Source organism: Carcharodon carcharias, chromosome 8 (assembly GCF_017639515.1).
Source record: "Carcharodon carcharias isolate sCarCar2 chromosome 8, sCarCar2.pri, whole genome shotgun sequence".
Taxonomy (NCBI): Eukaryota; Metazoa; Chordata; class Chondrichthyes; order Lamniformes; family Lamnidae; genus Carcharodon; species Carcharodon carcharias.
In genome coordinates, this window is record NC_054474.1 from 12,352,768 (window position 1) to 12,377,160 (window position 24,393).

Below are 24,393 nucleotides of genomic sequence, written 5' to 3' on the forward strand. Positions count from 1 at the left end.
CGCTGCTCTCTGTCCCTCACGCTGCTCTCTGTCCCTCACGCTGCTCTCTGTCCCTCACGCTGCTCTCTGTCCCTCACGCTGCTCTCTGTCCCTCACGCTGCTCTCTGTCCCTCACGCTGCTCTCTGTCCCTCACGCTGCTCTCTGTCCCTCACGCTGCTCTCTGTCCCTCACGCTGCTCTCTGTCCCTCACGCTGCTCTCTGTCCCTCACGCTGCTCTCTGTCCCTCACGCTGCTCTCTGTCCCTCACGCTGCTCTCTGTCCCTCACGCTGCTCTCTGTCCCTCACGCTGCTCTCTGTCCCTCACGCTGCTCTCTGTCCCTCACGCTGCTCTCTGTCCCTCACGCTGCTCTCTGTCCCTCACGCTGCTCTCTGTCCCTCACGCTGCTCTCTGTCCCTCACGCTGCTCTCTGTCCCTCACGCTGCTCTCTGTCCCTCACGCTGCTCTCTGTCCCTCACGCTGCTCTCTGTCCCTCACGCTGCTCTCTGTCCCTCACGCTGCTCTCTGTCCCTCACGCTGCTCTCTGTCCCTCACGCTGCTCTCTGTCCCTCACGCTGCTCTCTGTCCCTCACGCTGCTCTCTGTCCCTCACGCTGCTCTCTGTCCCTCACGCTGCTCTCTGTCCCTCACGCTGCTCTCTGTCCCTCACGCTGCTCTCTGTCCCTCACGCTGCTCTCTGTCCCTCACGCTGCTCTCTGTCCCTCACGCTGCTCTCTGTCCCTCACGCTGCTCTCCGCTCGCTCTCTTTTCAATATGCAGGCCCACCAGCATGTGCACACGCCCTGGCACTCATGAACTAAACTCCCAGCTCTGGGCGAATACTGCACTGCCTCGTACATACCTTGGGGGAGTTGAAGGCTAAGAGAGTAAACCCTGATTAAAAAAACCTGGTGTGGAGTCCAAAGGCGGACTGATGTCCAAACATGTCATCTTTCTGGCACCTCCTGCGACTGAACCGGTGCTAAGTGTAGTGATCTGCATTCCTTTAGACTCAACCAGGGAAGCCTGGGGGCTGGCTCCTGATATTTGGACAGCCCAGGGTCTCCATAAATTTTGCCTAGGCTCACACCTTGGAGAGGAGACTCCAATTTTGCCCCAGAGTGTTAACACAACACAGGAGGCAGCGGATACGAGTGATAGGCCCAACTCGATTTGGTGTAGAGATAGTGTAGAGACAGTCTCCGGCGGTGGGAGGTGGGAGGGACATTGTGCCCCACTGGCTGCCCCCCACCCCCCGCCCCCCCCCCCCCAATGGTGAGGTGCTGACCCGCTGCAGGCTCTTTGTGTCATCGGGTAAAGGGAGCTCAGAATCTCAGCGAGTAGATAGAATCCATCACATCAGGAAATCAAACAAAAAGAAAGAAGATGCCAACTCTTCGATTGGTAAGCGGGAAGGTCAGGACCATGCGGGCGGGACTGACGGGCGACTTGCAGTTGGTCAACAAAACGTGCAAGACGGCTGGGATCAACATGGAACCTGGTTGGCTGAACACCGACGTAGCTTCCCTGCAAGAGAGCAGGCTCTCCCTGAGCGGATCACTGAAAGGAAAAACGTTCATCTGGCAGGGGAACACTTCAGAGAAAACAAGTGAGCAAGATGTAGGCATCGCTGTGATAGAACCTCCCACAAGTGGCTCAGAATGTGTTCCCTCCATTTACCTCCAGAGCAAGTTAACCTCTTGGGTACCTATGCTCCAACACTGTGCACCACCACTGAGACGAAAGACCAGTTTGACACTATTAACAGCAGAATCACTAACTCAGGACATCTTTACCTACTGGGGGTTTCAACACAAAGGTGGGAGTGGACCATGAGGTATGGCCTTCCTGTGTTGGACATCATATCCTGGGTAAGAAAAATGAGAATAAACAGAGGCTACTTGAGTTTTGCTGCTACCATGAGCTTTGTATAAATAACACTTCCTTTCTGAACGAACCACACCACAGGGTGTGTTGGAGACATCTGAGATCCGGGCATTGGCGTCAGTTGGATCTGATCATCACCAGACATGAGTCTCTGAACAGCGTTCTCAATGCACACGGCTACCACAATGTGATGCAGATCACACCTTGGTGTGCATCAGGGCTAGGGTACAAGCCTTGGAAGTGTTTTTCATTCAAAGCAGCCTAAAAACCAACAGTTCCTCGACGTGATTGAACAGGCCCTCTCCAGCATTCCCCACACAGAGTGCAGACACGAAATGAAACTTTGAGACACCATCTACAATGCCACACTCTCGATATATGGGAAACAGGAGAAAAAGGTGTTGACTGGTCTGAGGCTGAACTCACTGATGCAACCCGTCACTGAAACCAAGCAGTCGGCTCTCATTCGAGTGAGATCCGAGTGAGAAGACTCTGAAAGCACTAAGACCCACTCGAAGTAAAGTCCAGCAAACTGATCGGCGGTACGCCTGTGACTACTGGTTAGAGCTCTGCCAGAATATCCAGATATCCTTTGAGACAGGGAATGCTGGGGGCATGTATGATGGGATCAAACAGGTCCATCAGCATGGAAAACGACTCAATTAAAAACAAAGACGGGGAGTGTGGTCATCGTCGACTGCAATAAGCAGTTGGAGAGATGGGTGCAACGCTACCTCGAGTTTGTAATCTGGGGAGAACACTGTCACTGAGGAAGCTCTAGACACCACAGAAAGCCTGCCTGTAATTGCAGAGCTGGGTATTGAACCCACGGCGGAGGAGCTTAGTAAAGCTATTGACTCGCTTGCCATTGGGCAAAGCTCCAGCTGTTGCTTCTACCAATGGACTGAATTCCAAGAGAAAATCAAGGAGTCCGAAAGAGTCCTTTGTGGAATGCCAGTCCCGTCAGAACCACCAGTCTCAACATTGAGCAGCCCTCTGGCTTTCTGGCAATAGGACACACTCTCCGAATTTTACAACTTAATGTTGAGGGATTGTCGGTCGGCAAGCGAACCCTCTTTGGAGTGTTGGGTGCCATCCATTGACATCTTTTGCCTACAAGAAACCCATATTGGAACTGAAGATGAAGATGGTTATTACATCAAAGGCTTTGATCTACTGTGCTAACTCATGCTAAACACAGCCATGCCACCGATGTCTGACCCAACATTGCAACTGTGACACAATTTGGGTCAGCAGCTTCCATGTCGCAAAAGTGTATGAGTCTTTGAGTGCCAGGTGGGAACTGCAAATCCTGCCACTACTGTCTCATCCAGCTACCTCCATGGGAGACTTCAGCAGCCACCGCACTGACTGGGGTTCGTCAGCGCCAGAGAGTGACGGTGAACAGCTCCTAGACTGGGCCTCCAGAAACGACCTCACACTGATCAACAACTCCAAGCAACAAAGAACATATTCATGCAGATGGGGTCGGAATTACTCATCTGACCTGTGCTGGGTCAGTTCCCTTGAAGGTCACCCCCAACCAGCAGCGTGTCTAGCTCTGGGTGACTTCCCACAGAGTCAGCACAGGCCATCGCTCCCTCACATTGGTCTCTACACTGTTGATGACTGGAAGGCAAAGAAGGTGTGATGGAACTTGTGTCAAGCAAATTGGCCAAAAATATAGTGAGACCTTGGACCACATCATTGTAACTATATCTATTCATCATCTACCTGTGGAATAATTGTATAACCACTTTTGTAGTGCCGTTCACAAAGCTGTTTGCACAGCCATTCCTCGTGACTATTGACCCATCTACATCCCATTTGTTGATGTAGAGAGCGCAGAGCTCTTCAAGGGATATGTGTCATCTGGTGACCCTGATGAACAGACCACCTCATTGAGCCTCTCAATGCTGCTCGCCTGTTGGGAGGAAACGACAGCAAGACTCCATTTCGCTCATTCCAGTTGGGAGCACTGGAGCCTGATTCGCCATCTTGGAGCAGCCTAAAAATCTCCCACAAATAAATCACCCATCAGTCACTCCCGAGCCAAGTTGGCAGTTATCTGCTTCACGTGGTGAAGGCACCATTGGAAAATAAAATAAAACTCATCACTTGAAGGGAGGTTGGATAGATTTGGGTTGTTTTCGTTGGAGCAGAGAAGACTGAGGGGCGACCTGATCGAGGTGTACAAGATTATGAGGGGCATGGACAGGGTGGATAGGGAGCAGCTGTTCCCCTTAGTTGAAGGGTCAGTCACAAGGGGACATAAGATCAAGGTGAGGGGCAGGAGGTTTAGGGGGGGATGTGAGGAAAAGCTTTTTTACCCAGAGGGTGGTGATGGTCTGGAATGCACCGCCTGGGAGGGTGGTGGAGGCGGGTTGCCTCACATCCTTTTAAAAAGTACCTGGATGAGCACTTGACACGTCATAATATTCAAGGCTATGGGCCAAGTGCTGGTAAATGGGATTAGGTAGGTAGGTCAGGTGTTTCTCATGTGTCAGTGCAGACTGGATGGGCCGAAGGGCCTCTTCTGCACTCTGTGATTCTGTGACCTGTAACGAACTGATGAAACAACTCCAGCAACATGGAGAACGTGGGAGTCCTGATCCCTTCGAGATCACAGAACTGGAGAAAGCATATGAGGGGCCTGAAGTGTGGCAAAGCAGCGGGATGTGACAACATCGCACCAGAATCCCTGAAACAACTCTGGGCCCCCGCGCTCACACCTGGCTGTCTCAGTTCTACGTAAGAATCGTCAGCTCAAACTCCCTCCTGAAGGTGTGAATGTGGTAAAAATCATTGCCATGCCAAAACCTGGAAAAGATCCCACACTGGCAGACAGTTATCGACAATTTCACTACTCTGTGTGCTCCAAGATCTTTGAGCGTCTTATCCTGCAGCGCACATCTCCGGAAGTAGAGGCCATCTTTCATGTCAACCAAGCTGGTGTCTGTAAGGAACGCAGCACATGTCATCAAGCTCTGGCACTCACCACCTCCATCGAAATAGCTGCCAAAGGAACCTGAAGGCAGGCATGGTGCTGCCTGCGATACTCGATGGTGCACTGGCCTGCTCCTCAACCCGCCCAGAGTGCTTCCAACCTGGGTTGGGGCAGCTGTTGGAACACCCCTTCACCACAGACGACTCGAGAGCCCACCTTGGACAAGGGAGAGGTGCACGGAGAGTACAGGCCGACGGACTCCCAAAAGGGCTCAGTGCTAACCCCAATGCTGTTCAACGTATGTACAACTGACCTGCCAAGAGCCACTTGCTGATGATATCTGTTGTGTCACTCCAGCTCCATTCTGCTCTCCAGACCAGGCCCTTAATGAAAATGTTACAAAGTTGATGCTCTACTGCAGCACATGGCGTCTCACGTTAAATCTCTCAAACCATATCCAGAGCATTCCAACTGCACAGTGCCAGGGCCAAAACAGAATTGCACATCGTATATATGGTCAGAGACTAAAGCATGACCCCAACCCAACATACTTGGGAGTGACTCTAGCCAGGACTTTGTCCTTTCTGGAACATTTGAAGAAAACAGCAGCAAAGATCAAAACCAGATACAGCTTATTAACCAAACTTGCCGGATCTACTTGGAGAGCTGCTGCCACAACACTCTGGACCTCAGCACCTCCCCTATCAGACACCGCAGCTGTGTACTGTGCGCCTGTTGTACAGTACACACACATCTTGTGAACATTCAATTGAGTGCAACAATGCGCATCATAACTGAAACCCTCCATTCAACACCCTTCCCCTGGCTTCCTGTCCTCACAAACATTAGCCCCCACCCATCTGACACTTGAGCTTGTTGAAAGCGTCTGTGCTGCACCTCACTTACCCCCTCCATGATTACCTGTTCAACCCACCCACTGCCCGCCATCCATCTCAGCACCCCATATGGATCACCCTTCCTGAGCAAGATCTACCAGCAGACATCCTTTGGATGAAGAAATGTGAAACCCGGGAAGTCACTAACAAGTTCCTTATGACAAACCCCCTCTGTGGAATGGCAGGTTTTGAGCTGCCACAGTGAGAGTGGTCCTTGCTGAACCGGTTCAGGACAGGCCAGGGTCCCTGGGGCCTCAGTACAAACCCCTTATCCACTTGTGGAGAGACGCAAGCAATGCTGCACGTTACTGAGGAGTGTCCCCTGTACAGACTTAGTGGCAGTCTAATCACCTTAGTCCCCTCATTTGCTGGGTTTATTGCTTGACTTCAAAGATTTACATTCGCTAAATAAAATCATCTACAGAGGCTGTTTACTTCCATACCAGAACTGATGGAAGGCTGTTCAGCCTTCTTCAAGTGTGTCAAATCCTTGTCAGAGCACTGCTGTAGGCCAATGACGCTGCACCAGCATTTCCGCACTGCGGAACACCATCAGCGGCAAAGGGACAGACTTTCTCACGCCTGTGAAGAGTTTGACCATCGGCACCAGAAAGACCAATGTCATGATCCAGGATGTCACCATTCATCAGCATTGACAGTCTGACTTTGGAGGTGGTTGTTAGCTTCACCTATCCAGGATCCACAATCACCAGCAATCTGTCACTTGATGCTGAAACAGCAGACGCATCACAGAAGCTGCAGCTGTGATGTCCAAGCTGAGTAAGAGAGTGTGGATCAACAGCAACCTGACTGAGAACACAGAACTGTGAGATTACCAAGCCTGTGTCCACTGTGCATTCCTCTACAGTGGTGAGACCTGGACAACATAGGCTAAGCAGGAGAAAAGGCTGAACAGTTTCCACCTTCACTGTCTTGGACGTATCCTTGACATCCCTTGGCAGGACAAGGTCAACAACTCCGAGATCCTGGAGCATGCCAACTCCATCAGCAAACACTCATTGCAAAACCAATTCCAAATGCGCTGGCTCATCCACATTGATCAGCTGGATGTCAGCTGTATATCCAATGACCTTCTGTACGGCAAACTGGCCACTGGGTCAGACCTCTTGGGCAATCATACCTCTGCTACAAGGACACCTACAGGCGACACTGACACTCACTGACCGCTGTGGCCTCTGGAGGCTGACTTTGTTTGTTTGGAAGGGGCGAGCAGGAATGTAAGCTCAGCTGGCCGAGAAGAGGGTCCAGAGGAAATAGAGGGCAGCGAATCATGCACCTCCTCAGCCCCCTGTCTTCCTCTGCGGCAAATGCGACAGAGACTGCCATTCCGGAGTGGAGGCCCCCGATCCGAGACCAGGTGATGTTTAACACAAGTTGACCACCGTGGCACAAATCATCGTCTTACAAGACAGAAGGCAGAGAGGGTATAGAAAAACTTTATGAAGATGTTGCCAGGATTGGAAAACCTCAGCCATGAGGGGAGATTGGAGAGGCAGTTTTCTTTGGAGCAGAGGAGGCTGAGAGGGGAGATTGATTTGAATTGTATAAAATTATAAGGGCCCTCGATAAATTGGATAGGAAGGACCTAATCCCAATGAGCAGAAAGATCAATAGCCAATGGGGACATAGATTTAAAGTGACTGGTTTAAGGATTAGAGGGGAGTTAAGTAATTTTTTTCACTCAGAGGCTGGTGGGTGTCTGGAACTTGCTGTCTGAAAGGTTCGGAGAGGCAGAAACCGTTAATGCATTTAAAAAAAACAATTGGATAAGCAGGTGGAGTGCTGTAATCTACCAAGTGTGGTTTAGGCTGGATGGGTGCTTTTTCCTGTCTGCATGGACTTGATGGGCTGAATGGCTTCCTCTGTGCCACAGATTTCTGTGATTCTACAGCTCTGCACCTCCACCTTGGCAGCCGAATATATTACATTCTGTCCTGCGTGCTAAATCAGAGGAGGCCATTCGGCCCATCATGCCCGTGTTGGCTCTTTGAATGAGCTATTCAATCAGTTCCACTCCCCTGCTCTTTCCCTGTAGCCTGCAATCTTTTTTTCCCCTTTCGAGTGTTTGTCCAATTCCTTTTTGCAACTTATTGTAGAGTCTGCTTCCACCGCCCTTTCAGGCAGCGCAATCCAGCTCACTGTGCTTTAAAAAGAAAAATCCTCCTGTTGTTTCTGGCTCTTTTGCAAATAAATTTAAACCCGTGTTCTCTGGTTACCAACCCTCCTGCCAGCGAAAACACTTCTTTCTCACTTGCTCCACTGAAACCCTTTATGGCTTTAAATATTTTTATAAAATCTCCTCTGCTTTAAGGCAAACAGCCCCAGCTTGTCAAGACTCTCCGTATAACTGAAGTCCTCTCACCCTGCATTTCATTTTAGTAGTGACAGGGGGGTGACAGTGGTGTCATGGTAATGTCACTGGACCAGTAATCTAGATCCCAGGCTAGTGCTCCGGGGACATGAGTTCAAATCCCACCACGGCAGCTGCTGGAATTTAAATGCAATTAATAAATCTGGAGTAGAATGGGTGACCATGACAACCATCATCCATTGTCGTAAAAACACATCTGGCTCAGCAATGTCCTATTCGGGAAGGAAATCTGCCATCCTTACCTGGTCTGGCCTATGAGTGACTCTAGACCCAGACACTTAACTGCCCTCTGAATTGTCGGAGTAAATATTTCAGTTCAAGGGCAGTTAGGGGTGGGCAGCAATCCTGGCCTTGCCAGCGACACCCACACCCCCATGAAAGAATAAAACTCTCTTTATTCGTTATGTTTCTGTTTGTTGCAGTTGTGTTGGCATCCGACGAAGGAGGGCACGTTGGCATTTGGAACCGACGATGGCAAAGTTGGCATTTTTGAAATCTATTCAAACAAGTGAGTAAAGAGCCTGAATCAGGAAGTTGTGGGTTCAAGTCCCACTCCAGGACTTGAATATAAAAAATCCAGGCTGATAGTCCCAGCTCAATACTACAGGAGTGCTGCACTGTCAGAGGCGCAGTCGTTTCACCGAGTCTTTAAACCGAGGTCCTCTTCTTCCCTCAGATTGGCTGCATGACCTGAGCTTGTTTGTAGAAGAGCAGGAAAGTTCTTCCTGGTGTCCTGGCCAATATTCATCCTTCAACCAGCACCACTTTTTAAAAAAAAAAACAGCCTTTTGGTCGTACAGAACTTAAGTATTGCTGGAAAAAGAGATATGTCTAAGCTGTTCGTCTTGCAAGAATACCAAGATAAGGGAAAACAACAATTTATACTGTGTGAAGAGAGTGCTGATTGGTTGGCAAGTGGACTCTGATTGGTAAAGGTGTTGCCATGGAGGATGCACCATTGATGGTGACTGGCAGTTAACTGCCAAGCACTGTTTGAAATTTAAACTAAGCAGCTTGAACCTGATTGGTCAGGGCATTGCCTTGAGGAATGAGTCAGCACGTGGCTGTCTAGCTGAAACAGGCACTATGTGTAGATATTCTTTCTGCCTGCAAAGAACAGGGCCATGTGTAGTAATATATGTAGCTTCCAGTACGCGCAAATGAGCCACCCTGCGGCTCCGACTGACTATCTTAAATTGGTTGTCAGCGTAAATCTCAGCACATTGAGGATTATTTAGCAAGTGTTGTCCAGCCGCAGAATCACATCTAATGTTTGACACTGTGTTTTGAGTTTTGCAAGCACGAGCTGGTTGGGCATGGGCTGTACCCTGCCCGTTAACAGTGGCTGAGCCGGGCTGTTTGATACGATCTGCCAGTCTTTGGGACATACGGCCTACATACCGAGCTTCACACCGGCTCTGAAATTCATATACCGCGGTACTCCAGAACATCTTTTTGGTTTGACAGCAGCGGCCTGTTAGTGGCAAATACCACTCGTGTGCGCTACTGCATAGTAGCGGCGTGAAACAGCTCGCTTCACCTGTTGCTCAAATATTTGCGATACCTTGACCTTTCAGGATAATCCAAGGTAGGCTGGGCACTTTTCAGGGCCAAAAGAGACCTCTTAGGCCCATTCGTGAGTTTGTGAGATAAACAGCGCGAAATGATCAGATCAGGGTGGCCGTTATCTCACTTGCATGGTGAGCAAAAGGCTCGGGGCCCTATTTACAAGGTTGCCAATAAGACCAAAGCTCTAGCGTGTGGAATTGTGAGAATCCCTACCCGTATATTGACCAGCAAAACGGATTATCTGGTCATTATCCCGTTGCTGTTTGTGGGAGTTTGCTGTGTGCAAATTGGCTGCTGTGTTTCCTAACTTCCAACAGTGAAAAAGTACCTCAATGCACCATGTGGTATCCCTGAGGCCATGGGAGAGGCATAAATGCAAGCTGTCCTTTGTGTTTATCATGAAAAATTTTGAAATGTAGCCTCATGTTATAATGTAGGAAGCACAGGAGTCAATTTGTGCACAGCAGGATCCCGTAAACGGTAATGCGATAACAACCATGCAATCTGTGTTTTGGATGTTGCTTGAGGGATAAATGTGGACCACAGGACAGAATTCCCTAGTTCTTCTTAAATTGTGGCCACCTGAGGGGCGAGACGGGGGCCTCAGTTTAATGTCTCACCCAAAAGACAGCAGCTCCGACAGTGTGTCACTCCCTGTGTACTGCTCTTGGGATGGGACTTGAACCCACAACTCTCGCTCTCGGAGGCAAGTGTGATATCCATTGAGCCACGGCTGACACGTTTAATTCAATTGAATAAGGAAGTACAATTCCGTAGGGGGACTGAATGGTGGCTGCAGTGATGGTAAATGCACAGCCACTTGTGGGACTGAAGAACGCTCTTTCCCGGGATGTGCTGGAGTGGCATTTGATGCCCTCCAAATATCCCCAGTGTCCAGGGCAATGGAGGTACAATTCAGGCAGAGATCCTGACCCTGTTTTCCAATGATTGCAGCTTTTTTTCGCTTTCTTAATATTCTCTTGCTTCATAAGAACAGGAGCAGGAATCAGCCATTTGGCCCCTCGAGCCTGCTCCATTCAATAAGATCATGGCTGAACTTTGATCTCAACTCCACCTATCTGCCCAATCCCCATATCCCTTTAGTGTCCCAAGTTCGGTCAGAACTGGTCTTGAGTATACTCACCAACTGAGCATCCACCGCTCTCTGGGATAGAGAATTCCAAAGTTTCACAACCCTTTGAGGGTGAAGATATTTCTCCTCATCCCAGTCCTAAATGGCTGACATCCCTTTTTATCCTGACACCCCTAGTCGTAGACTCTCCAGCCAAGGAAAACAGCCTCTCTGTAGTTAGCCCTGTCAAAACCGTACAGAGAACTCCAAATGTGTTCTTGCCAATATATTACAGTAAGACTTCCTTCCTTTTGTATTCTGGCCGTGCTGTTTACCTTCCCGGTTGCTTTCCGTACTGGATGCTAACTTTCCGTGATTCCTTACAGACTACCTCAGATTTCCAGCTCCTATCACAGGAAGACTGTTTACGCCCTTACCTGGGGACCCCCATTGCTCCCCATGGCTTCTGGTGAGTCCCACTCCATTACTTTGATGCAGCGCCCGCGATTAACCCTTACCTGACCACTGACCCTGACGGATGGTGCTCTGGGTTTTCTCTCTGCCAGGTGGGGACGGAGATGGGCCTGGAATGATGTTGTACAGCTGTGCAGGAGAGGGCATTATCCTCCAGCACAACCCCTGGAAGCTGACAGCAGATGCCCAGGACATTAACCGGTTAATCCGGGAGACGAACGGAATCAAGGTAGGTGTGATTCCCACTCACTTCGATAAAAGGAGATAAAGCTCAGGAAGGATGCAGGTCGCTTCTGGAATTGGTGTTTGCATTTTTAAATCAAAATTGGGGCAATCTGTACATTAAAAGCATTAAAGAAAACAAAAAAAAAATGCATTTCTATAGCACCTTTCACCTCTCGGAATGTCCCAAAGTGTTTTACAGTCAATAAAGTACGTTTTTACTGAAAAAAAAGAGACATGTCAAAGCTTTCCGTCTTGCACTCATCAGGACATTTCGCAAAACAGTGTCCGTTATTAGATGTGATTCCACGACGGGACAGCATTGGTAAAACTGGTAACTAGCAGGATAGATACGGGAGAACCAGTGGATTTGGTGTATTTGGATTTTCAGAAAGCTTTCGATAAAGTCCCACATAAGAGATTAGTGTGCAAAATTAAAGCACATGGGATTGGGGGTAATATATTGGTACGGATTGAGAATTGGTTAGCACACAGGAAACAGAGCGTAGGAATAAATGGGTCTTTTTTGAAATGGCAGGCAGAGTGGGGTACTGCAGGGATCAGTACTTGGGCCCCAGCTATTCACAACATGTATCAATGATTTGGGTGAGGGAACCAAATGTAATATTTCCAAGTTTGCTGATGACACAAAACTTGGAGTGAGTGTGATGAGGGTGTTAAGAGGCTTCAAGGCGATTTAGACAGGGTTGGGTGAGTGGGCAAATACATGGCAGATGCAGTATAACGTGGATAGGTGTGGAGTTATCCAATTCAATAGGAAAAACAATTGCAGAGTATTATTTAAATGGTGATAGATTGGGAAATGTTGATGTACAAAGGGACCTGGGTGTCCTTGTACACCAATCACTGAAAGGAATCATGCAGATGCATCAAGCAGTTAAGAGGGCAAGTCGCATGTTGACCTTCATTGTGAGAAGACTTGAGTACAGGAGCAAAGATGTCTTCCTGCAGCTGTACAGGGCCTTGGTGAGGCCACATCTGGAGTATTGTTTGCAGTTTTGGTATACCTACCTAAGAAAGGATATACTTGCCATTGAGGGAGTGCAGCAAAAGTTCACCAGACTGATTCCTGGGATGTCTTATGAGGAGAGATTGGGTCGACTAGGCCTGTATTCACTGTTTGCTGAGCGTCAATAAATTGTCTTTCTTTATTACCTCCATTAGCATAAACTTCCAGGTCACAGCGAGTTGAACTGGAAACCTGATGGTAAAGCCCTGGCTATTGGGAACGATGATGGGTGAGAGAACAATATATTTCACAGCCTGTTTTTGTCATTTTAAATAAAATCAGTGCTTGCTCCTGTTACTTTTATGGTGTCGTTTTCAGTTGTTGTCGGAATATTGGCTAGGCCATCATTTAATGCCCATCCCTAATAACCCTTGAGAAGGTGGTGGTGAGCTGCCTTCTTGATCCGCGGCAGTCCATGTGGTGTAAGTACAATCACAGCGCTGTTAGGGAGGGAGTTCCAGGATTTTGACCCAGCGACAGTGAAGGAACGGCCGATATATTTCTAAGTTGGGAAGATGTTGAAAATGGGACACGTGTTGTAAATATTATTTTACTAGATTAGTAATATCGAGAATTTGGTTCAAATGTTGACATGGCAGTTTGAACAATAGAATTCAGTTTACAAAAAAATAACATCTGTAAGTAAAAAGCTGATGCCAGTTAACGTGACTACAAAGCTGTTGGATCATCATAATTCAGCTGGTTCACAAGTACACCCGTCACTAGTTTGACTGTACCAGCTGTACAGGATGGGGGCTGTAATTCATGCCTTCACTCACTCTACCAAATGCGCATACTCGCTCCTTATTACAAACAAAATTACACACATGCTACCTCGGTGGGATTGTGCTGTGTGCAAACATGGCTGCAGCATTTGCGCACATAGTAACTGTTGGTGAGCTTCAGTTTAATTCAGTGCATGGGCATATCTGAGACAGGTGGTGAGGTTTTCACTAACAGGAAATGCTTCCTCACTTTAGTGCAGTGATTAATTCTTCCATCACCTGTCCTTACCTGGTTTGAGCCTGTATGTGACTCCAGTCCCGCGGCAACATGATTGACACTTCGCTGCCGCCGAGTGGCCTAGCAAGCTATTCCGTTGTATCTGGGCAATAAATGCCAGCTTTGCCAGTGATACCAACGTCGCAAGGATAAGTGTAACATTTTTCTTCTTTGAGTGAAGATTTACTCTTTTTGAGGCGATCGTGAATAAGCTCTCTTGAAAAAGTGATTTGTTGATGGTTCCTTACTGAGTGTGGAAAATGGTATGGGAGGGCGTGAAGCATCAAGGGGACGCTAATCATTGTCCCACCGATGTAAGGTTCACAGAATAGCACAGCATAAAGGAGGCCATTTGGCCCGTCTTGCTTGTACCAGCCCTTTGAAAGGGCTAACCAGTTTGTCCTAATCCTTTTGCTCTTGCCCCATGCCTTTGCTAATGTTTCCATGTAATGTGGGTGGGCTGAGGGTGGGTGGTTAGAATGTTTCTATTGTATCCTTAACTCATTGCTGTTCTCATCTTTTTAATCCGACCCACCCCTACAGTTGAGGCCTGTTCTGTGTATGTTGTTTTGCTATTGTGTTTGTGTGTGGTTTTTTTTTTCCCTTAGGTCCATTGAGATCTTCCAGGTTCCTCGCTTGAAATTGCTGTGCACCATTCAGACACACCACAAACTGCTGAACGCCATCCGCTGGCATCACCCACACGGCACACAGCCTGATCTCAGCTACCTGCTCGCGTCTGGTTCCAACAACGCCATCATCTATGTTCACAACCTCAAAACAGTGCTGGGTAACAATGCTCTAACCTTGAATGTTTCTGGTTCTCATTTTTTGTTAGCCTTGTACCCACCACTGTCCTTGCCCTGCTGGGGCTGGTTCCACAATGCCCATTGGGGCAGGTGTGTGTGCATGTGCCAGCTATTTGACAATGGGTGTCGTCGCAGCCAGGCCAGATTCTCCCCCTTTTCCCCCATTGCACCATGCACAGCTGAGTCGCTGCAAGACTGGTTTAGTGAAGCCTCCTTTGCCTGAGAGTAACAGTGGGGGAGGTGGAAAAGGCTCGAGGGGCTGAATGGCCTCCTCATGGCAGGAACGGGCAGCGTGTTCTCTCGGTACGCCCAGTGAGAGCAGACGACTGAGCTCACCTGAAAGCCCCACCTTCCAGCCGTCTCCCGCGATCCCAAACGGCTGATGGAGGCTTGAGAACAGATTCAGTCCGCTGACAGCAAATTGCATTAGTGTGAGCGTGCTCACTACAGGAGTTGGGGACTGTAATACGCCCTCTCGCTTGTTCTGCCACTCACAGTCACTCGCTATCACACTGCAGGCGGTTCAGAGGAGGTTTACCAGATTGAGAGCTGGAATGAGCAGGTTGTCATATGGGGAAAGATTGGACAGACTGGAATTTAGACGAGTGAGGGGGTGACTTGATGGAAGTATTTCAGATCCTGAGCGGCATTGACAAGGTGAACGTGGAAAGGATGTTTCCTCTTGTGGGTGACTCCTGAACCGGGGGGGGGGAGGGGTGGGGGGGGGGGGGGGTGGTGGTGGGGGGCACTGTTTTAAAATGAGGGGTCGACCTTCTAGGGCAGAGAGGAGGAGAAACTTTTTTTTCACGGAGGGTTGTGCGACTTTGGAGGGGGGAGGAGGAGGAGGAGGGGCCGTTGGATATTTTTAAGGCGGAGGTAGATGGATTCTTGTTAGGCGAGGGACTCAAAGGTTATCGAGGGGTAGGTGGGAATGCGGAACTCGAAACCCAAACAGATCAGTGGTGATCTTAATGGATGGCGGAGCAGACTCGAGGGGCCGAATGGCTTACTCCTCCTAATTCGTACGTACTTGCTCGCTCACTCACACAATATCTTCTCGACGGGTTCGTGCCGTGTGCCAAAATGGCTGCAGCGCCGGTGAGCTCTAGGCCCTTCGGCCTGCGGGGCTTTTCTGAGGGAGGCAGTGAGGTTTTAAGTAACAGTGAGCGTGGCCGGCCGCTTTAGTTCAGCGGTTTACTCCCTGCGCGGAGTGAGACCAGGACAGGCAGAGGCCCCACCCCGGCTTGCTCTTTTTTTTCCCCAAATAAAAGAAACCCCGTTATCTTCCTTTCTGTGTACCTCAGAGGAACCCCCGGACACGCCGATGACCGTGACTGAGCCGTTCAGGACGCTGCTTGGACACACTGCGAAGGTCACCAGTCTGGCCTGGAGCCCGCACCATGATGCAATGCTGGTGTCCACCTGTTACGACGGCACTGCACAGGTAAGCTCCTGGCTCGTCTTGAGGTGGACAAACTGTGGAGGTGCTTGAACTTGACGCTTTTTTTGTTCCCCTCAGCGGGTGGGCATCCCTGGCAAGGCTGGTATTTCATTGCCCCCATCCCGAATTGCCCTGCAAGCGGCCACCCCTTCCTGAACTTGAGGGCGCCAAGGCCCTGGCGAGGTGCAGTGGAGGTATTCCAGAATGGTACCAGGGTTCAAGCAGCTCCATTGGGTCAAGTGACCGGAAGAAGCTGCGATTGTCCCCCTTTAGACCAGAGAAAGGTTAAAGGGCGATTTAATCGCAGGTTTCAAAATCATGAAGGGCTTTGATAAGAGTAAATAAGGAGAAGCTGTTTCCAGTGGCCGAAGAGTTGATAACCAGAGGGGACACGGATTTAAGGTGATTGACTAGAAGGGAGTTGGAGAGAGAATTTTTTTTGCACAGAGAGTTGTGATCTGGTATGCGCTGCCTGAAAAGGGCGGTGGAAGCAGATTCAATAATAACTTATTCAAAAGGGGGATTAGATTACATACTTGATAAAATTGCAGGGGAAAGAGCAAGGGGAACATGAGGGAGACCTCACTTTCCCCCATATCCCTTAATATCTCTGGTTAAGAAAAATCTAGCAATTTCAGTTTTAAAATGAACGATTGATCTGGTGTCAATGGCGGTTTGTGGAAGAGAATTCCAAACTCCTACCACCCTGTGTGTGTGGAAGTGTTTCCTAATTTCACTCCTGAAAGTCTGGCTCTAATTTTTAGACTCTGTCCCCGACCCCTAGACTCCCCAACCCGTAGAAATAGGGTTAATACAAAGAAACTTATCAGTTTCCCTTAACATCTGGAAAACTTCGATCATCTCGCCCTTTATCCTTCAAAATCCCAGGGAAACGACCCTAGTTCGTTTAGTCTCTCCTCGTAATTTAACCCTTGGAGTCCAGGCATCACGTTCTGGCAACTCTACGCTGCACTCCCTCCAAAGCCAATATATCCTTCCTTGGGTGTGATGCCCAGAACCGTTCACGTTACTCCACACCCAACCAGGGCTTGGTATGACTGAAACATAACTTCTTGCTTTCTAGTCCTACAGATGGCTCTTTTTTGAAAAGCTGGCACAGGCACAGTGGGCTGAATGGCCGCCTCCTGTGCCAAAGCTCCCGCGATGTTGTTGAGCTGGGTGTTCAAGGGCACTGACCCATCAGTGGGGGAGGGGATTGGCTAATGATTCTCCCTAATCCAGAGGGCGTGGGATTCGGAAGAGATGAGCGTTGCCATGGTTTTGCTGCTCTTGCCTGGACGGGAGGTAGAGGGTGCAGGGCAGGAAAGTGCTGTGGAAGAAGCCGCTGTGCATTGTTGCGTTCTGTAGCTCGAGTGTATTCAGATCTGCACAACATCAAACATCCACGTTTAAAACCCACAATTGCTTGTATCAGCAGAAAGTGCTGGCTGTTAACAATTTATAATAACACCAGTGTTGAAGGTGCCTTTGGTGTTCCATTTATTTTGAGCAGAAGCATTTTTGCTGACTCGCTCAGTAATAACGTGCTCTTCAAATTAAGAGACAATTCCACCAATTTTAACTGCGTAATTGGCAGCTGCGAAATATTTTTGATCTGTCGTGATTTCTGGGCTTTGTCGGTTTACACAATCTCAGATTATTGACTCAATAAATTGTTAGAGTGTAAATGGGCTGTGGAAGGAGTTTCGGGGAATGGAGATATAGAATGGCTACAGCACAGAAGGAGGCCATTTGGCCCATTGATTCTCTGTTGGCTCTCTGCCTAAGAGCAACTCAGCTAGTCCCGCTCTCCCACCTTTTCCCCGTAGCCCTGCAAATATTTTCCTCTTCAGATAATTATCCAATTCCCTTTTGAAATCCCCAATTGAACCTGCCTCCTCCACACTCTCAGCACATTCCAGATCCTAACCACTTGCTGTGTGATAGAGGTTTTTCCTCTGGTTCCATTGCCAATCACCTTAAACCTGTGTCCTCTGGTTCTCGACCCTTCCACCAATGGGAACAGCTCTTTATCTATTCTGCCTAGACCCCTCATGATTTTGAACACCTCTACCAAATTCCCTCTCGGCCTTCTCTTCTCCAAGGAGAACAACCCTGGTTTCTCCAATCAATCCACAGAACTGAAGTTCCTCATCCCTCGAATCATTCTTGTGAATCTTTTTTTCTGCACCTGCTCCAAAGCCGTCACATCCTTCCTAAAGTGCGGTGCCCAGAACTGGACAGATGCAGTGTGTATTGTAAGGTCCTCGAGGCGCGTATGTGGACTGGCTAGATAGGGAGACTGCCCCTCTCATGCAACGTGCTGTGTTCCCTGTGACAAGTTCCCTTTGTGAGAGCGCCGGATGCCTCCTGTGTTGCAGGTGTGGGATGTCCTGAAGGAGGAGCCTTTGTGTAACTTTCGGGGACATGTCGGGAGGCTGCTTGGGGTCCAGTGGTCTCCAGTTGACGCAGACTCTGTGTGGACAGGAGGCGATGACTTCACGGTACGACAGTGGGAAGTTTCAAAACAGGAGCACACCCAACCACCTAAAGGTACTGACTGCCGCTTCTTTATCTCACGTGTTTTCTAGTTATCGTTGTGCCTTATAGAGCCTTGCGATACTCTTTCCATCTTTAATTTTATGTGTATGTTTTCCTGCAGCTTCAGGACATCCCAGGGCACTTTGTAGCCAATGAGGTATTTCTGATGTGTGATCACTGTTCTAATGTAGGAAGTACAGGAGAGGTGGTGGCGTAGTGGGTTAGGGTTATCCAGCAACGCCCACATCCCATGAAAGAATAAAGGTGCTGATTTGCACACAGCAAGATCCCACAAATAGTAATGTGGTTATAACTGCTTCAGTGACGTTGATCGAGAAATTCAACATTGGCTAAGGACACTGGGAATAACCCTTCTTCCCCCCCCCCCCCCCCTCCCAGCACTTCTTCGATTTACTGCTTTAAGGCCCACTTGATGGGGTATTAACTGGTTGACTCAGGTTGATAGACAGAAATGGTTTCTTCTGCTGAGGGAATGAGGGACTAACTATCGGGAACATGTCGAGGGGCTGCTTGGGATCCCCTGGTCTCCAGTCGACGCAGACTCTGTGTGGACAGGAGGAGAGGACTTCATGGTGCAACCCGGTAATCTTACAGTTTAGTGCTAGGCCATTCGGGAGTGAAACCGGGAGGCCCATCTTCCCACGCAAAGGCTAGTAGAGACCTGGAATCCTCTTTACCCCATCCCCCCGGACTCCACCGGTCTGGATGCCGGGGGAGATGCTTGGAGCTTTCAAGAACGAGATCGACAGATTTTTTATTCGATGAGGGGATCGAGGGATGCGGAGGAAGTGCAGGTGGGATACAGGCAGCTCGGTGGGAGTCATTCTCATTACCTGCTCCTCCACTGCCAGACAACTTGTTCAAATGACATTGTACTGAGTAAATAAGAAGGAAAACTATGAGCTCAGAACTCCTGATATTAAAATGGTGGAAGCACACAACAGGTCAATCACTACCTGAAGGACAGCGAGCCGGGGGCCAGGGGGGGCAATGGGCCCACCTCCCCTGGCCCCTGGGTGACCCGGGGGGGAACTGAGTAAACCCAAAAGACAGAGTGTAGGACAAGCAGAGGGAAATAGAGTGACAGATGCAGTTTTAGTACCGAAGCTTCCTTCCTCGGTCCTTTTCCAGAACATTAACCCATTCCTCCCTCAGACACTGACTGATCTGCTGCACATTTTCCTGCATCAGTTTTTATTGCGCAGGGCGGGTGGGAGTCGAAGTAGATATCAGTCATGACCTCATTGAACGGCAGCGTGGCTTTGAGGGGCTGAATGGCCTCCTCCTCCTCCTATGTACTGGCCTAGACGTTGCAAACTTGAGAGCGGTGGTCAGGTTGTGGCTGATATTGATGCCTTTTACTCAAAGGCAGCGGACTGGAGGAATATTAAATGTTCTTTTTCGAATCAGGGAAGAAGGCTGCTGAACTGGACAAGAAAAGGACCAACTGTTCGAAACCCAAATCGAAAAAGGCCCGGAAGAGAAACGAGAAAGGGAGCGGGGGCCAGGAGGAAGACAATCAGGAGAACTCGATACAGAATGTTGCGAACAGCAGAAACGGCAGCACTGATCGAGAGGTGGAGCAAGACTGTCAGGATGAAGCCGAAATGGCAAAACTGGCCAATGGAATCTCTCAAACTCCAGGTACGATTTTGACTTTTATCCCTTTCCTCTTCACTTTCTTTCGTTCTTTGTGTCGTCGGCCGGGAGCACTGCCACCTCCTGGAGTTCATGCCTTCCTGCCTCTCTCCAGAGACTTGAGACCCCTGTGACGCCCATGCTGATTCCTCTCTGGCGCCAGTACTGAGGGAGTGCTGCACAGTCAGAGGTGCAGTCGTGGGGCCCTGGTTTCACATCTCGTTCCTGTCTGCTCCATTGGGTGGCATTTGGTGGGTGACTGGTATTGTGGTAATGTCACTGGAATAGTAACCCAGAGGCCCAGGCTAATACTGTGGGAACATGGGTTCAAACCCCACCACGGTAGCTGCAGGAATTTAAATTTAATTAATAAAATCTGGAATTGTAAGCTAGTCTCGGTTTCATGGCCACCATTACTATCAATGATTGTCATAAAAACTCATCTGGTTCACTAATGTCCTTTGGGGAAGGAAATCTGCCATCCTTACTTGGTCTGGCCTACATGTGACTCCAGAACCACAGCAATATGGCTGACTCTTAACTGCCCTATCAAACGGCCTTGCAAGTATTTCTCTTCAAGGGCAATTAGGGCTGGGCAACAAATGCTGGCTTTGCCAGCGACGCCCCCATCCTATGAAAGAATAAAGGAAAGAAAAGATTTCACAGCCTCGGTTTCAAGGGAGAGTGGGGCAGAGTGGGGGAGGGCATTGTGGTGCAGTTTGGGACAGTAGGTTCATTGCACATGCTCAGATACTATAATCAAATTCTGAGCCACGTTTTAACACAGCCCCGAGACCAAGCAGGGGCGATGGAAAGAGACTGAAGCTATCAGGCTAAATATAGGGAGCAAGAAGTGCAAAAGACAATTCAATGGATGGAATTAATCAGCAAATTATTGTGATGCGTCATGATTTTATATTTATTTTGGACATTAGAAATTTCAGTTACTGACTGAGAAAACAGCAAATGAAAATGATTTCAGAATTTTGAGTGATTCACAGAAGTCAGTGATCAGTTGGTACAATCTTCATTGATAAAATCCTAACTGTGGGTATAATATTTGATAAATTAGTTATTAATCATGACCAAAAAGAAAATGAACAACGGGAAGTCAAATCTTACATATGGGATTTGCATGTGGACAGAGATTTTGAACGTGTGCTCAGACTCTCTGAGATTTCCTTCAGTTCTGTGACTCTTGAGCATCCCTGGTTTTAATTGGAACGCTGTTGGTGGGCATGCGATCTGCTGCTCGGACTCTTAAGCTCTGGCACTCCCTCCCTAAATCTCTGTGTCACCACCTCTCCTCCTTTGGGACAAAACATACCTCTTTGTCCAAGCTATTGGTGGCCTGCCCTAATATCTCCTCGTGTGACTCAGTGTCAAATTTTGTTTGACACTCCTGTTAGACACCTTGGGGATGGACTTTAATTTACATTAAAGATGCTATGTAAATGCCAGTTGTTGTTGAATTGATGCACCTCTCTCTTCCATCACTGCCTGGCAGCATTGCTGGAGGAGCTCGGGGCACAGGAGAACATGGATCACATGGTTCCCAACACCTCACAGGCTACAACAAACCAAACTCCTCAGGTGAAGAAGGAACGGCTAAAAGATGAGAGGAAGAAGGAGAGACCAGGTAAGGAAAAAAAATGTCCCTTGTTTGGCGGAGAAGGCACATTGTGAAGATGCTGAAACCAGAGTACCGTGTATCCAATGGCTCAGTGTAGAGTTAAACCCCCTCAGCTGTGCTACGCTAATGTAGTTCAGCGCCATTCTCCATTGAGCTCCCTCCTTCACTGCATCAGCATGGGGTTAATTCCATCAAGTCTGAAATGGTGCCTCCTGCTGGTGCCATGTCCTAAGAAGGCATTGGCGACCATGGACTTCCATTGGATTGGTCCATGATTATTCTTGGCAAAGTACTGCAGTGGTTTGCTGTTGCCTTCGGCAGTATGGCTGACAAAGAAACTCTCCCACTCTTACTGACCACCATCAGGCATATGGGAATAGATTTACAGGCCGATAATCAACCAGTTTGGCCATGCTCCAAACACATCTTCCATGGCCATCAAGTCCTGAAGTGGGACTTGAAAGCTGAGTTTCTAGCCCAGAGGTAAGAACACGACCCACTGCACTGGAAGACCTCCTAACATGGTGCCACTTAATTAAAATGGACAAACCGGCTATTGGGCCCAGGATCTTCTAGCTGTGTATGGTAATACAATTAAAAAGAAAGAAGTTGGATTCGTGGTACTGAAAAGAGCCAAACATCCCAGAAAGAGCAGTCACTGTTGTAAATATGCACAGCAATTTAACTACAAAATATTTACAGCACTTAAACATTTGATCCACTAGCCGATGCTGGTGTTTATGCTCCTTACTAACCTCCTTCCACATTACTTCACCTCACCCCATCAACATACCCTTCCAATCTTTTCTCCTCGTGTGTTTATCTAGCTTTCCCTTAAACATTTTCACCTCAATCACTCCCTTTGGTAGTGAGTTCCACATTCTTACCTCTTTCTTTTTAAAAGAGGTTTCTCCTGAATCCCTCATTGGATTTATTCGTGACTCTCTTTATAGCCACTAGTCCGGTCTCCCACGGAAGTGGAATCAACTCCTCTGTGTCTGCTCTCTGAAGCACCATCGTAATCTTAAAGACTGCTGTTAGGCCCCAGCTCTGCCTCCTCTTCGCCTCAAGCAGAAAATGCACAGCAAGGTCCCACAAACACTGATGTGATTAAATAACCAATTAGCCTGTTTTAGTCTGAGTTAGGGGTTGAATGTTGTCCAGCACGCCTCTCCCCTCTCTGCTTCAATGGCGCAGTCCTCAGTGGAGAGCTGGTGTGACCCTCGGTTTAACGTCTCATCCAAAAGAAACGATCCCTCCAACAGTGCAGTGCCCGCTCAGAACTCCAATCCAGACGGACCATCCAGAGCAGTGTGGCGATGGACAGGCTCTGGTTAGGGTGCAGGCAGCAGAGTTTCGGATGAGCTCAAGTTAATGGATGGGGGAAGCTGGGTGTTCCACCCTACACTACATGGACTGCAGCAGTTCACAAAGGCTGCACTTTCCTCACACAACGACCACTTTCTTGGGGGCAATTAGGGATGGACAATAAATGCCAGCAACACCCACATCCCACGAGCGGATAAAAAGTGTGTCCAGCGGATGTTGGCATAGTCAGGTTTGGCGGTAACTAAGGGATTGGCGAGGGCTTCAGCTGAGACAGGACCAGTGTTTGACAATATTGACCAACCACTTGCACAAAAGCAAAATACTGCAGATGCTGGAAGTCTGAAATAAAAATAGAAAATGCTGGAAAAACTCAGCAGGGTCTGGCAGCATCTGTGGAGAGAGAAAGAGTTAAGGTTTCGAGTCCATCTGACTCTTCAGAGCTAAAGAGAAGTAGAAATGTGATGGACTTTATACTGTTTAAGAGGGGCTGGAGCAGGTGGAGCACAATAGAAGGTCAGGGCTGGGTATTCCTGTTACAACTTGCATTTCTATAGTGCCTCTAACGTAAAACATCCAAAGGCATTTCTCAGGAGCGATTGTCAGACACGTGTTTGAGGCAGTTTCTTGTGTTGCAGAGGCCACAGTGAGGAAGAAGAAAGGGCGGTCGGCCCTTCCCCTCAGTACAGTCAATGATCACCGATCAAAGGAAGAGCTGCACTCAGACTGCGTGAATCTCGCTAACATCCTCTACTCTAAAGGTGAGGCAGGCATGCACAGCAAGACTCTGAGAGATTCTGTGCACAGAGGGAAAGGACTTGTATGTATATAGCACCTCTCACCACCTCAAGACTTCCCAAGCACTTCACAGCCAGTTAAATACTTTTTGAAGTGCAGTCGCTGTTGTAATGTTGGAATTTGTGCACCGCAAGCTCCCACAAACAGCAGTGTGATAATGACCAGATGATCTGTTTTTTGACTTGCTGGTTGAGGTATAAATGTTGGCTGGGGCACCATGGGAGAGCACAGCTGCTGTTCTTCAATTTTTACGTCCACCTGAGAGGGCTAACAGGTTCAACGGTGTAATGTCTCATCAGAAAGATGGCACCTCTGACAGTGCAGCACTCCCTCAGTAGTGCACTGGGGAGTGCCAGCCTCAATTATGGGCTCAAGTCGCCAGACAGGGACTTAAAATCTCTGATGCAGAGATGAGACAGAGTGCCAACCCCTGAGTCATGTCTTAATATCTCCGTGAGAGTTCTGGTTCCTTTGCACATTGCAATTCATGTTACATGTCCCTTCCAAACCCAACTTTGTAGAGTCATTACGGTACAGAAGGAGGCCATTCAGCCCATCTAGTCCATGTCAGCTCCCTGTAGAACAGTCCAGCCAGCTTGCTCTACCCCATAACCCTGCATGTTTATTTCCCTCAGCTGCCCACCCAGTTTCCTTTTGAAGTAATTCATCGTCTCCGCTTCCACCTCGCTCGTAGGCGGTGAGTTCAGGGTCATTACCT

General features: G+C 48.6%; 1 protein-coding gene across 1 annotated transcript in view; it reads left to right on the forward strand.

Moving 5' to 3' along the window:
- Positions 1-24,393, forward strand: part of gemin5 (gem (nuclear organelle) associated protein 5) — an 82,164-nt gene that overhangs the window by 28,941 nt on the left and 28,830 nt on the right. The window contains exons 9-18 of the mRNA XM_041194089.1: positions 8,522-8,607; positions 11,127-11,209; positions 11,307-11,443; positions 12,622-12,695; positions 14,077-14,258; positions 15,582-15,721; positions 18,100-18,271; positions 19,691-19,924; positions 21,426-21,557; positions 23,516-23,638. Coding sequence (XP_041050023.1) covers positions 8,522-8,607; positions 11,127-11,209; positions 11,307-11,443; positions 12,622-12,695; positions 14,077-14,258; positions 15,582-15,721; positions 18,100-18,271; positions 19,691-19,924; positions 21,426-21,557; positions 23,516-23,638 — 1,363 coding nt within the window. The remainder of the gene's footprint in view (positions 1-8,521; positions 8,608-11,126; positions 11,210-11,306; positions 11,444-12,621; positions 12,696-14,076; positions 14,259-15,581; positions 15,722-18,099; positions 18,272-19,690; positions 19,925-21,425; positions 21,558-23,515; positions 23,639-24,393) is intronic.